The sequence below is a fragment of the Phycodurus eques genome, chromosome 9 (genome assembly GCF_024500275.1).
Source record: "Phycodurus eques isolate BA_2022a chromosome 9, UOR_Pequ_1.1, whole genome shotgun sequence".
NCBI lineage: Eukaryota > Metazoa > Chordata > Actinopteri > Syngnathiformes > Syngnathidae > Phycodurus > Phycodurus eques.
Window position 1 is genome coordinate 11964416 of NC_084533.1, and position 13148 is coordinate 11977563.

Below are 13148 nucleotides of genomic sequence, written 5' to 3' on the forward strand. Positions count from 1 at the left end.
AGGCAAACCACATCAGTATTGCTCGTGATCAGACACTCTCACACTGCCACCTGTTGGTTGAAGAAGCACCACTGAACAACGCCGTGCCCTCTCCGGATCCACATGGTTCCCACTACCTCCTGCAGAGCTCCTTCAAAAGATAACAACGTCCACAGAATGTTGAAGGATTGCTTCTACTTTGTGTTGCCATGGAGATTTTCACCACTTACAGTATATTGCGCCAGAATATGTAGCACCCCCCCCCCCCCCAAAAAAAATATAAACACACCAACAACGACGCAAACACTTTAAATGGAAGACAAGCCAAGCCAAGCCTGATGTGGTGTTGAAGTGCTTTCAGATGTCTAATTACATCTCCACATGATAGCAACAAAAAATCTATCAAATCAGAGCCGTGACGGCCAAATGGCAAACATCAAGGTCATCCTCTAATACAATGTACGGTAAGGAGAAAGAAACAGCTCCATGGGCCTCTGGACACATTTGTCCAAGGACAAACAAGGGAAGACTGAGGGAGTCAGCAACTGTTCTGCAGATTACGGCAGTGAAAGTGAAGGAGACTTTCACTCAAATTTACACATGCACGTGAAGCGCTCTGTGAGGAACATAATTCAGGATTACCTCTCATACACACGAATGAAATGCTCTCATACACACTACAGCAATTTCCCCCCGCTTAAGATGCTCTCATTAACACTACTGAAATGCTCTCAAAACAAAAACATAAGTCAATGAATAATTACTTCCAATCAATGTGCCTTTTGCTGTGGCCTAACAGAGACAAGTTCAGAAATGTGCAGGCGGGTGCCACTCTCATATCATTTTCCGCAGCAAAATCTTGCATTTCTTAATTTTCATGTCTTCCATCTGCAAAAAAAAGGTCGCTTGTAAAGTTGTAACGTTGCAAAAATGTCTATGTGTGTGTCTTTACCTCCACTGAAGCCCTGAGACTGACTCAAACCCAGGTTAAGAACCACTACCACTGCCATACATACACACACACACACACACACACAATGTGAGAAGTTGTCTTGAATTATGAATGATGTCCTTTGAAGGCCCCTCATACTATTGCTCCCAAAAAGCCACATGCTGTTCATGCATAAACATAAGATTCATCATAAAGGCAAACCTCAGCAAGGGTGTGCACGCCTCAGTCCTCCAATTAACATTATTTGAACCAAAGCTTCCTGATGACAGATATTCCTGTTCATTTCTTTTATTATGTTGTGTCTTGAAGATGTTATATTATCATTCCATTGTGTGACAATCACCACTTTATTAGGTACAATGAGATCTAATACAAGAGCTTCATCTAAAATATTGCTTTTACTCAAAATAACCCTCAGTTTTAAGCAGTATTGAAAATGGATGGATGGATTGGGCCAGATGGATGAAGAATATTCCAGATTGACAAGAATTTGAGAACAGACATGACAAAGAAGATGAGCGAACATTTTATTGTCAAAAATCTCCCAAATACACATTACACCCACACTGAACTACAGTATGAATGGTACAAATTCCAAAAGTTCTAATATGGTAAAGCTTGCACAGTTTCACAGAATCACCAGACAAAGATCGTTGGGATGAGGGGACAGAAACATTTAGTAGTGAGAAACACTGTAGGAGCCTAATTTACTCATTGTAGCCTAAATATAAATAGCATGACATAGACTACAAAAAGAAAATTCTTCACATCTGTAGTGTGTGTGTCTGTGTGTGTGTTGCCATGATAAAGATGGTGGTTGCCTGTTCCATGTTATTTTGGGATACTGGCTGACTTCTTCTTATTCATGATGTTGTTGCAAATCCAGTTCATGCCATCCTGTTGAAGAGGCAACTTTCATTCAAATCCATCAGAGGAGAAATAACCAAAGCTAAAGTTTCGAGTTTCTGACCTGAACTCCTTCCCCAGACACGGCTGAGCAGGCCTGAATCTGCCACTCACGGTCCCTGTACGTATGAAGGTTAAGTCCCTCTGCGATTTCACTGGCCGCCGATGCTGTAGCCAAATCTTGTTTATTAGCAAAGACGAGGACCGGAACACCCTTCAGGTTCTCCTCGTCTATCAGCTCAGATAACTCCTGCGGGCAAAAAAGAAGTTAAGCAGCATGATGCGTGCAATCTGCCTCGCAGTCACAGGTTCTGGGTTTGAATCTCTGACTTTTCTATGTAGACTTTGCATGTTCTCCCTGTGCTCGTCTGGATTTTCTCTGGGTAGTGTGGCTTGCTTCCGCACTCCGAAAACATCCACGTGAAGTATTAAAGAATCTTAAATTGCCAGTGGGTGTGCATATGAGAGTGAATGGTTTTTTGTCTATATTGTGGCAACCAGTCTAGGGTGTCCAATTGAAGTGAATCATACTGAGAACATTTTTAATATTATACATACCATATATACCATCACAGAAGCTGGCTTTTGAACTTTGCCCCGATAACAATCCAGATGGTCCTTTTCCTCTTTGGCCCAGAGGACACAACATCCATGATTTCCAAAAACAATTTTAAATGTGGACTCGTCAGACCACAGTACACTTTTCCACTTTGCATCAGTCAGACGAGCTCAGGCCCAAAGAAGCCGGCAGTGTTTCTGGGTGTTGTTGATATATGGCTTTTGCTTTGCGTGGTAGAGTTTTATCTTGCATTTGAAGATGTAGCGACAAACTGTGTGAACTGACAATGGTTTTCTGAAGTGTTCCTGAGCCCATGTGGCAATATTTGTTACACAATGTTGCCGGTTTTTAATGCCTGAGGCATCGAAGGTCACAAGGCATTCAATGTTGGTTTTCAGCCTTGCCGCTTACATGCAGGTTGTCTGAATCTGTGTTGTCCACAAAGTGGTGAACTTGGCCCCATCCTTACATGTGAACCACTGAACCGTTCGAAGATGCTCCCTTTTTTTTTTTTTTTTTTTTAACCAAATCATGACATTCACCTGCTTCCAATTCACCTCTACACCTGTGATATAATCCTAAGAGGTGTTTTTGAGCATTCCTCAACTTTCCGAGTCTTTTGTTGTCCTCGTCCCAGCTTTTTTGGAACGTTTTGAAGGCCTCAAATTCAAAATGACAGAATATTTGCCAAAAAACAAACAAACAAAAAAACAAAAAACAATAAGGTTCATCAGTTTGAACATTAAATATATGATCTTTGTAATGTAATTGAATATAGGTTGAAAATGATTCACAAATCATTTTATTCTGTTTTAGACAACATCCTAACTGCATTGGATTTGGGGTTATGGAGTACCTAATAAAGTGATTGGTGGTGAGCGCAATACTCTAGGCTCTCTTGAGAATTGTGATAAAAAGTATGCAGGTCTATAACATCCCTGTCCGTTTACTGTGATCTTGTTTAAAAATATTTAAGATGGTTATAATCAGACACCAGGACACCAACTTCAAATCCCGCATTGTAACTAAACTGCTAGTTAAGCAACTTAACTGCAGTGTGTTGTGATTTATTTATAAAAGGTGGTTCAGGACGAGACGAGGGTTGCAATGTGTATAATAAAGGATATTTCAGGATCAAACTCACCAGTCCTGTTTCCTCAAATCGCTTTTTGTCTGCACTGTCAATAACATAAATCTGAAAGAAAGAATAAAGTACACTTTTTGTTCTTATTTGCACTTTAGCTTCAAACAGTGACTTGTAATGGACACATGAAGTATATTTTATTTGACTTAAATATGTGTGGTCACTCACCAACAGATCTGTGTTCTCCAGATACTTTTTCCAGAAAGGTCTGATCTTCCTTTGCCCTCCAATATCCCACACGTTGAGTTTCATGCCATGAGAGGCAACACTTTTTATGTTGAAGCCCTGTAAAGAAACACACTTATTATGATATTCACATACTGTACGTACTGTAGTTGACTCCAGGCCAATATGCTTGAACACAGACTTGTGCATCAAGTTCAAAAGTATCACGGCCTATTTGTGTGCCAGTAGCAAAGCAACAAGGGATTAAATAAAACGGTCACTGTGTTAATCTGTAGCCTTTTTCATAACAATGCTCGCAATTGAGGTGGTCAAACAACTAATGAACTGATATGAGGAGAAGACAAAATGTGTGGGTGTTTACTTTAGCCATCTAGATATAGGGAAAGAACATCGGTTTTACATTTGCATCTTTTAAATTCGCTGTTTAATTTACATAGATTTGTTTGTTGAAAAACAACCCAAAAACGTTTTCGCATATCTGTTTTTTTTTTTACCTTACGCCCAAGGTTTTACATAATGCTTACTTTCTTTCGTACACATGCATTTGGTACTGTTATTTCTGATACTGGATACCAGAATTCCCTTTGGAATTAATAAAGTGAAAATGCCAAGACTTGTCCTACTTCCAACCTGTTGTCATTTTCTCCCTCATAACCTCTCAGGTACGCATTGTTTTAGTACACATTATCTTCATGAACTCTCAAACATTTTCATAATTCCAAATGTTGATTTTTGAAGAGCAACTACTAATAGTGTGTGGTCAGTCGGGATACGTGTGATGTCACTATTAGTGTTGCCATACTGTAGTTACACGTCAAGGCAAATTAAGATGAGTTAGCCATGTTAGCTTCGAGCCATATGACACATGAACAGCAACTACTGTAAGTGATTATCTTGGTGCCTGATGAGTATATGGCATGATAAACATGAGTGACTTGACTAGATTTTTCAAGCTAAGCCATGTATCAAGTGCATGTCAGATCTTCTTTGAACTTGTCGGAACTTTGTTAGCTGTGTTTCAGTCCTAAATCACACATCAAACGGCATATACAGTGGGTGCGGAAAGTATTCAGACCCCCTTAAATTTTTCACTCTGTTATAGTGCAGCCATTTGCGAAAACCATTTAAGGTATTTTTTTTCCCTCATTAATGTACACACAGCACCCCATATTGACCGAAAAAAATTGAATTGTTGATTTTTTTGCAGATTTATTAAAAAGAATAACTGAAATATCACACAGCCATAAGTATTCAGACCCTTTGCTGTGACACTCATATATTTAAATCGGGTGTTGTCCATTTCTTCTGATCATCCTTGAGACTGTTCTACACCTTCATTGGTGCCCAGCTCTGTTTGATTATACTGATTGGACTTGATTAGGAAAGCCACACACCTGTCTATATAAGACCTTACAGCTCACAGTGTATGTCAGAGCAAATGAAAATCATGAGGTCAAAGGAACTGCCTGAAGAGCTCAGAGACAGAATTGTGGCAAGGCACAGATCTGGCCAAGGTTACAAAAAAAATTCTGCTGCACTTAAGGTTCCTAAGAGCACAGTGGCCTCCATAATCCTTAAATGGAAGACGTTTGGGACAATCAGAACCCTTCCTAAAGCTGGCCATCCGGCCAAACTGAGCAATCGGGGGAGAAGAGCCTTGGTGAGAGAGGTAAAGAAGTACCCAAAGATCGACTGTGGCTGAGCTCCAGAGATGCAGTCGGGAGATGCGAGAATGTTCTATAAATTCAACCATCACTGCAGCCCTCCACCAGTCGGGGCTTTATGGCACAGTGGCCCGACAGAAGCCTCTGCTCAGTGCATGAAAGCCTACATGGAGTTTGCTAAAAAAAAAAAACACCTGAAGGACTCCAAGATGGTGAGAAATAAGATTATCTGGTCTGACAAGACCAAGATAGAAAGTGTTGGCCTTAATTCTAAGTGGCATGTGTGGAGAAAACCAGGCACTGCTCATCACCTGTCCAATACAGTCCCAACAGTGAAGCTTGGTGGTGGCAACATCATGCTGTGGGAGTGTTTTTCAGCTGAAGGGAAAGGATGATTGGTTGCAATCGAAGAAAAGACGTATGCGGCTAAGTACAGGGATACCCTGGATGAAAACCTTCTCCAGAGTCCTCAGGACCTCAGACTGGGCCGAAGGTTCACCTTTGAACAAGACAATGACCCTAAGCACACAGCTAAAATAACGAAGGAGTGGCTTCAGAACAACTCCATGACTGTTCTTGAGTGGCCCAGCCAGAGCCCTGACTTAAACCCCATTGAGCATCTCTGGGGAGACCTGAAAATGGCTGTCCACCAGCGTTCACCATCCAACCTGACAGAACTGGAGAGGATCTGCAAGGAGGAATGTCAGATGATCCCCAAATCCAGGTGTGAAAAACTTGTTGCATCATTCCCAAAAAGACTCCAGACTGTATTAGCTGGAAAGGGTGCTTCTACTAAATACTGAAATATGCTTCTCCTCACTAGGGTCGCGGGTGTGTTGGAGCCCATCCCAGCAATCTTCGGGCGAGAGGCGGGGTACACCCTGAACTGGTCACCTGCCAATCGCAGGGCACACATAAACAAACAACCATTCGCGCGCACATTCAAACCTATGGGCAATTGAGAGTCTTCAATCAACCTACCATGCATGTTCTAGGGATGTAGGAGGAAACCGGAGCGCCCGGAGAAAACCCACGCAGGCACGGGGAGAAAATGCAAACACCACACAGGCGGGGCCGGGATTCGAACGCCAGTCCTCTAAACTGTGAGGCAAATGTGCTAACCAGTCGTTCACCGAGCCGCCCGCAATATAACAAAGAGTGAAAAATTTAAGGGGATCTGAATACTTTCCGTACCCACTAATAGCAGCTAGTAGTGTCGTGTTCGCTTCAAGCTTTAACACTGTGACCTAATGGTCATAACACAGCATCTGTCACCTCACCTGTGTAGGTGTGATGGTGTTGACATCCTCAGAGGCGAGGCTCTTGAGCAGGGTGGTCTTACCGGCATTGTCCAAGCCCAGAAGAACTATTCGCACTTCTTGCTCGCTGGTTCCCTTCAGTTTCTCAATGACGGAGAGTAAGCCCTGCGTGGACGAAAGGAGGAACAGAGGAGGCACAAACACATCTTTCTGCCAACGATGTATAATGACAGGCAGGATAGTTTGATGCTCTTCCATTTGATGGCAGAATGTACAATAAACCATTCAAACAACAGAATTCATGAACAGTCATTGAATCCGGCCAGTATATCAGCTTTGTGTTAAATCAAATCGTTCCAGATTTCACATGAGTGAGGAACTTATCATTATTTCAGTATTTCTACTTTTTGCATCATTTTGGTTTGGTGCTGTGCCATGAGATTTTACTTCTGTAAAATGGGGTCTTTGACTCATTAATGGTTGGGAAACACTGAGTCAGAGTCAGACTGTGAAAAAAATAGGTTAATTTGAACTTTTCTGAAACCTAACCACACTTAAACCATACTGAAAACAGTAAAAGTCCGTTAAAAAAACAACACTTTTCCACACTGCTAATATGAAATGAAGCACATAGCTATGTACTATTAAGCATGAAATCAGCCCCAAAATATAATAATTTAAAATGGATTTTTTTTTTCAAAAAATTGAAAAAAAAACCAACCTCGTTTTAAATTGAAAGCTCCTCTGACACATAGATCTTGCACATCATCTGAGCCCTGTTTTGTAAGGCGTAATCTGAGGCTTCATTTAGAATAGTGCCTCCATTCACGTAATGTTGCAGGATGTAACACGATTAGCCTAAATCAAGGTGCGCCAAAGACGATGCACACTGCAGTGCCACTAAAAGTGAGGCACTTTCCTTTTGCGACAAACTGGATGTCAAGTTGCATTAGAGGAGCCATTAAAAATAGAACCATGAGCTTTGTTTTTAAATTTTTATCAAAAAATATAATCAACAAGGTACCTTTTTTTCAAATTGAAGATTGAAGTAATGCAGCAAAATACACACTATTTTGTCAATCAAATACAAAACAAGTAAAAAAAAAAAAAAAAAGTTTGCTAACCTGTGGTTGGATCGCTCCACTAACCTGCTGAGCTTCTCCCATGGTAGCGTGTATCCTTTAGCTTGTCTGGAGGGCCGATGCTACATTCTCCAATGAGGCTCACTCACATGCAATACAGGTTAGCTATCCACAAAGATACACGCAGCCTCTTTTTTCACTTTCTTCCTGCTCAGATAACCTGTTGAGGTTAAGGATGTGCGTACATGATAGTTGTGTCTACCTGGCCATCGATCTCTCCAAACCATCAGTGCGGAGATGGCAAGCAGGAGGAGAGGGAGGGCGAACAGGAACAGGATTAGGAGGCCAGAATTAGCCCAATAGGAGTCCATAGAAAGGCCACTCACACCATCCATCCATCCACCCACCCCCTTCCTCAGTCCATCCCTCCATCTCCACTTTGCAGTGGCTTTACCTGGATTATCTCCTTAACCACCTGCTACAAGAGCAACCCGGTAAACACTCACACACACATACACATTATCACACAGTTGGGACAGTCTGCCATCTGGCTGAAGACGGAATGCTGCTAATGCAGAAAAGCAAAAATGAGGATTGACAATATGCATGGAGCATAACACTTTTAAACCTCAAAAGGATTATATCGTTGAATTTATTCCTGTGCTGACGCACCGACTCATAACGCATCCCCACATCCAATCCTCTCCGGTCGAGGAGCTGAGAGCACCATCATCTCGTGCATCTTTTCCACGGCTGCTCGTTTAAAGCTGCTCTGTGTCTGTTAGGGAGCGTTCAACTGGATTAGTCTCAGCACGCCTGTTCTGTGTCTGGATTAAAAAATTTCCAGGCTCTTTTGCTCAACTATACACAAGATTTCTGCTCAGTGGGTGTGACCAGTGCTGTGTTACACAATGGCTTGAAATGTGCTATGCAAATGGTCCTGAAAACATTCACCAACACTTTAGCTTGGTACTTACTAAAACTGTGTATTCATGCTGACAGTAGATTTTTTTTTTCTCATTAACTTGCCATTTCAACACTGCTGTATGAATTGGAAATGGCCCTTACAAATAAGTAAATCCCGATAAAAAGAAATCCATCCATCCATCCATTTTTTTAATAGCACTTGTCCTCGTGGCTCATTAGGTGAGCTACACCCTGGACTGGTCGCCAGCCAATCACAAGGCATATAGACAAGCAACCATTTGCAATTTAGAGCAGTGGTCACCAACAAACCACTTGAGGAGCTCATGGACCTGATCTAAAAAAAAAGAGCTCACCGGTGAGATATAGCTCATTTCTTTGTGTTGCTATTCCTTTTTTTTAAATCACACTTGCATTGGTGTAAAGTTGGAAATGGTAATACAGTATTTTTAAAAACTATGATAGTTCAAAGGTCAGTATTGCAGAAAGGCCTCAACTGAGATTTGAAGCCCAAACTTCAAAGCTATGTAAAAAAAAAAAGATGGAGCACCACGGCTAGCCCCGTTGCCTCTTTCCCTTTGTCTGCATGATTTAGCACAGATAAAAGCCAGAAGAGGGGTCACATTTACTTCATGTGATTTGTCATATTTGTTTTCAATTGCACTCAGATCAATGATGTGTTTATGCCCATATTGGCTAAATTATGTATTAGAAGCCAGGTGCTCGGTAGTTTTGGCTTGCACAGACGGAGAGGCAGATGGCAGGTTGTGCCTAAAGGCAATGACATCATCATCATCATCATCATCATCAGATCTACTCTGGACTCTACCAGGATCATATACACAAAGAGAATGCATTTTTTGTTTTGCTTTCTTGTTTCCCTTTTGACAGTATGCAGTAAAGTATTTTACTTGACCTATCATCTTCCAGTCATTTACTTTATTTTGTAATTTTCTGCAGTACATAGTTGTTTGCGCGTCTACCTCACAGTTCTGAGGTCCGTAGATCAAATCTAGACTTGTCATGTTCTCCTGGTGCATGTATGGGGTTTCTACACGTACGCTGGCTGCCTCCCACGTTAACTAAATGAACACTCTAAATGGTCCATAGGTGTGAATAGTGGTTTGTCTATACAGTAGGGGAGAGCGGGCTAAGACGCCCCCTTAAGAAAAATGTATGTTCTGTGAAAATATATATTAAAAAAAAAATAATAATATCAACATAATATGTACACAAGAAGTATGCCTAGGTAAACACATTTGGAAGGTAATTAAATCATTCCAAACTACAGGTTTTTTTTGATAAAACAACATGTAACATCTTCTAAAAGGGCATCTTACCCCACGGCCATGGGAACATGCCCCCCAACTGGCAGAAGACCCCACAAGTCATTTTTATCCATACAAACCTGATATTTATGCATAATATTAAACTTTATTTTCAAATTTTGATATTGCTCTTACTTAACCTGAAACACAAATGTTGAATTGAATCTGTTTATTTCGATGTGCCATTTTAAAAAAATGACAAAAAACAACAACAAAGAAAACATCTTAATAGAAAAAACAAAAATGAAACAATTGCAACAAATGAAAAGAACAACAACAACTAAATTCATAAGTAGCATAAAAATAAAAATGCACATCCGAAAAGGAGTGAGAAGAAGGAAAGCTTATAAGTTCTCACCCCTTATACATAAATTCCAAAATTGCATCTGCTCGCATTCTGAACATCCCCAGCAATCACCACTCAACAGCTTTGTTATGATGTGTTACATAAGCTTTGTTATGTTGTATATAACACATACAGAAATGATTATTGATTGTTTTTATAACAGTTTGATTATTGAAGTGCAAATTAACAGGCCTGTGACTTCATAATTGCAAACACACTCGATTCTGCTGTTAACGGTGCCACCTTGTGGCAAAGACTCAAAAATGCCACTGGAAAGGTTCACAGTGCATTGCCATATGAGGACACCTTTTTAATATAATATCTTTACTCCAATCCACACCCGCTCGCACGCGCACACGACTTTATTGTGAAGCGAAACACAAGATAATGGATTCCCTGTGCAAGAGGTCAATTGGTTGATACGATGCTTTACTTAGCCTCTGTTAGCAAAACCGATGAGAAACATTAATACAGATGCAAATTTAAACAGCAGCAGGATATTATAATAGATTTTGTAGATTTGTGTTGGGAGTCATGGCAAGGAATGGGAAATTCAGTATTGCTGTTTTATTGTTAGCACAAACTATAATAATCCAATCCAAGTCTTGGGCTTTCTAGGCTAGAACTGGTAGAACTGATACCCATATAATACCCAAGAAGTAGCTCTCGGTTTACAAAAGGCTGACGAGGGATGCAAAAAGACGAAAAGAAGTCAGACGATGTAAATCCAGTCGAGAGATACAGTTTATTCTTTATTTATCAACAAGGGAACTTCACTCACTGATTCAGTCAACTGTAACACACTGCCTTTGCACGCAAAATGAAAGGTGAACTGCAATATTGGAGCAGCAAAGTACTGCGTTATTTTAACCAGATCATATCATTGCCTCCCACGCATACCGTATAGGCATTTTTATCCTGAGACAATGTAAAAATAACACTTCAACTGACAGATTTGTTATCCAGGCCTTGGGAGCTGATGTTGGCAGCTAGCTAGCAACTAGTGATGCACTGCCAATCAAGCCATCCTGTCTCACCTGCTGCGTACGTCAGGTGTCATTGGCACCAATCAGGAGAATCAAAAGCTGTCAATTCCTACCTGCTGGCTCTCTTCACGTTCCATTCAGACGGAGCATGGTTGCGTTCAAGGGGCTTTATCGTCGTTTCTCCCACCTGGCGAAGGTTGTGGCACACAAGCAGATAAGAAGATGTGACAAGCGGCGAGCTGCGTTAACAGAAATGGACAGTGAAAAGGTAGCTCAATTAATTGTACAGACACACAAATAATGTTCGGCTATGACGACGGTGCCGTCGAATAGCTGGGTATCACTGCGGAGGACTGCCTAAATCAATCGGCAGCGGGCAAACTTTTGTGCTCAAGGGACGCATTTGATTTTTTTAAAACCGACCAATTGTCCACATTATTTGTAGATGGGGGGGGGGGGTGAAAGGAAAACCATTCACATGCATGCCAAATTGGTATGAATTATTTTAATGTTAAATATACTCAGTTTTTTTATTTTATTTATAATGACAACTAATTAACTGGTTTTCTAATGTAAAAAATGAAAGTTAAATGTACATTTTAAATTGTTTATACTTTGCAGGGGTGTCAAACTCATTTTTGTTTTGGTCCACATCACAGTTGAGGTTCCCCTCAGAGGGCCGTTATGACTGTGAATCTATATATGTAAATGTACGATTGCCTCATATTATTACATATGCACAAAAAATGGATGGATAACTCTGAAAACAGGTTTGTGGACTTCCTGTGTGTGCAGCGCTAACTATGATAACTAAGTTCCAGGCTGATGACGTGATGGTTTGAACCAGAAATTGCAAGAATATTGTTTTCCATATCACTGGCACCTTCAGACAAAAGTTAAATAAATGTACGGTATTCTTTATACATGTATATGGAAACATGAACGAAGCCTGAACACCGGATATGGTTCTCTTTGGGAGGTCTTGAAGACATCGTGTGTAAAACAAAAGACATTTTAGATGTTGAGCTTTCTACTGGTGCTTTGTCCCAGTCTCCTGCCGTAGGGCTCTGCCAAAGAACTGAACCAGAAGGGAGTGGTCTGTCTTGCTTTGCCGAACGAGGAAGTTAGTTGCACATAACTGCTATTTACGCTCCCTCAAAAGGGGTCTGTAATTGCCCATAGATGCCACAAGATCGTGGGCAAAGCACTTCAGTCCCTGATAAGTGAAAATAAAATGTCTTATAAATTTGACACACCACACAGGAGGGTTGATAACAAGCTGGCCAAATTTGAATAAATAATAAAATAAAATAAAAATACGTATATAAAATAAGGGTCCAAAATCATGAAAAATAAGTGACCTGTTCAATGCAAATCAACTATAACAAATATTAAAGGACTCTTGAATGAACTCTGAATGCTCGATGGATAGGATGCCTACAACATAGCCAGCAGGCGGTGAGGCTGTGGTAATAGAGTGTTGTCTTAGGGGCATTGTTTTGTTTTTGGTTTTTTTAAACCCTTCATCTTGGCCCTCCAAACAGGGGGCTAAGGGAAAGATGTAGCCGAAATGCTGCACACCTTTTGAAAAGTGAAAACTACAGAAATAGTTTTGAGCAATTCAAACAAATGATTTCTTTTCCTAATTAAACTATACCAACCTGTCCATACAACAGAATATTTTATGCTTATTCTTTCACATCCTAAACAAATTCACATTAGGAAAATGTAACTTTAACATTTCAATAATTTCTCCCTACTAGTACCTAGAACTAGTGACAAACTATTAAAAGTAGACATACGGCTTAGTGGTGGTTTTGGCTGCTTCAAGGG

At 40.6% G+C, this 13148-nt stretch overlaps 1 protein-coding gene across 3 annotated transcripts; it reads right to left on the reverse strand.

Moving 5' to 3' along the window:
* Window positions 1–1306: 1306 nt before the first annotated feature.
* Window positions 1307–9063, reverse strand: arl3l1 (ADP ribosylation factor like GTPase 3, like 1). Of its 3 annotated transcripts, XM_061686294.1 has the most exons (7): window positions 7994–8995; window positions 7774–7896; window positions 6671–6814; window positions 3709–3825; window positions 3541–3591; window positions 1902–2087; window positions 1308–1828 (listed from the first exon to the last, which is right to left on the reverse strand). In XM_061686294.1, the coding sequence occupies exons 2-7, from the start codon at window positions 7813–7815 to the stop codon at window positions 1763–1765; spliced, it is 606 nt and encodes a 201-aa protein (XP_061542278.1). In that variant the 5' UTR covers window positions 7816–7896; window positions 7994–8995; the 3' UTR covers window positions 1308–1762. The 3 variants fall into 3 exon arrangements, with proteins under 3 accessions (XP_061542279.1, XP_061542278.1, XP_061542277.1); XM_061686295.1 differs by having other exon boundaries at window positions 1307–1828; window positions 7798–9063; XM_061686293.1 differs by having other exon boundaries at window positions 7774–8995.
* Between the last annotated feature and the right edge of the window lie 4085 nt (window positions 9064–13148).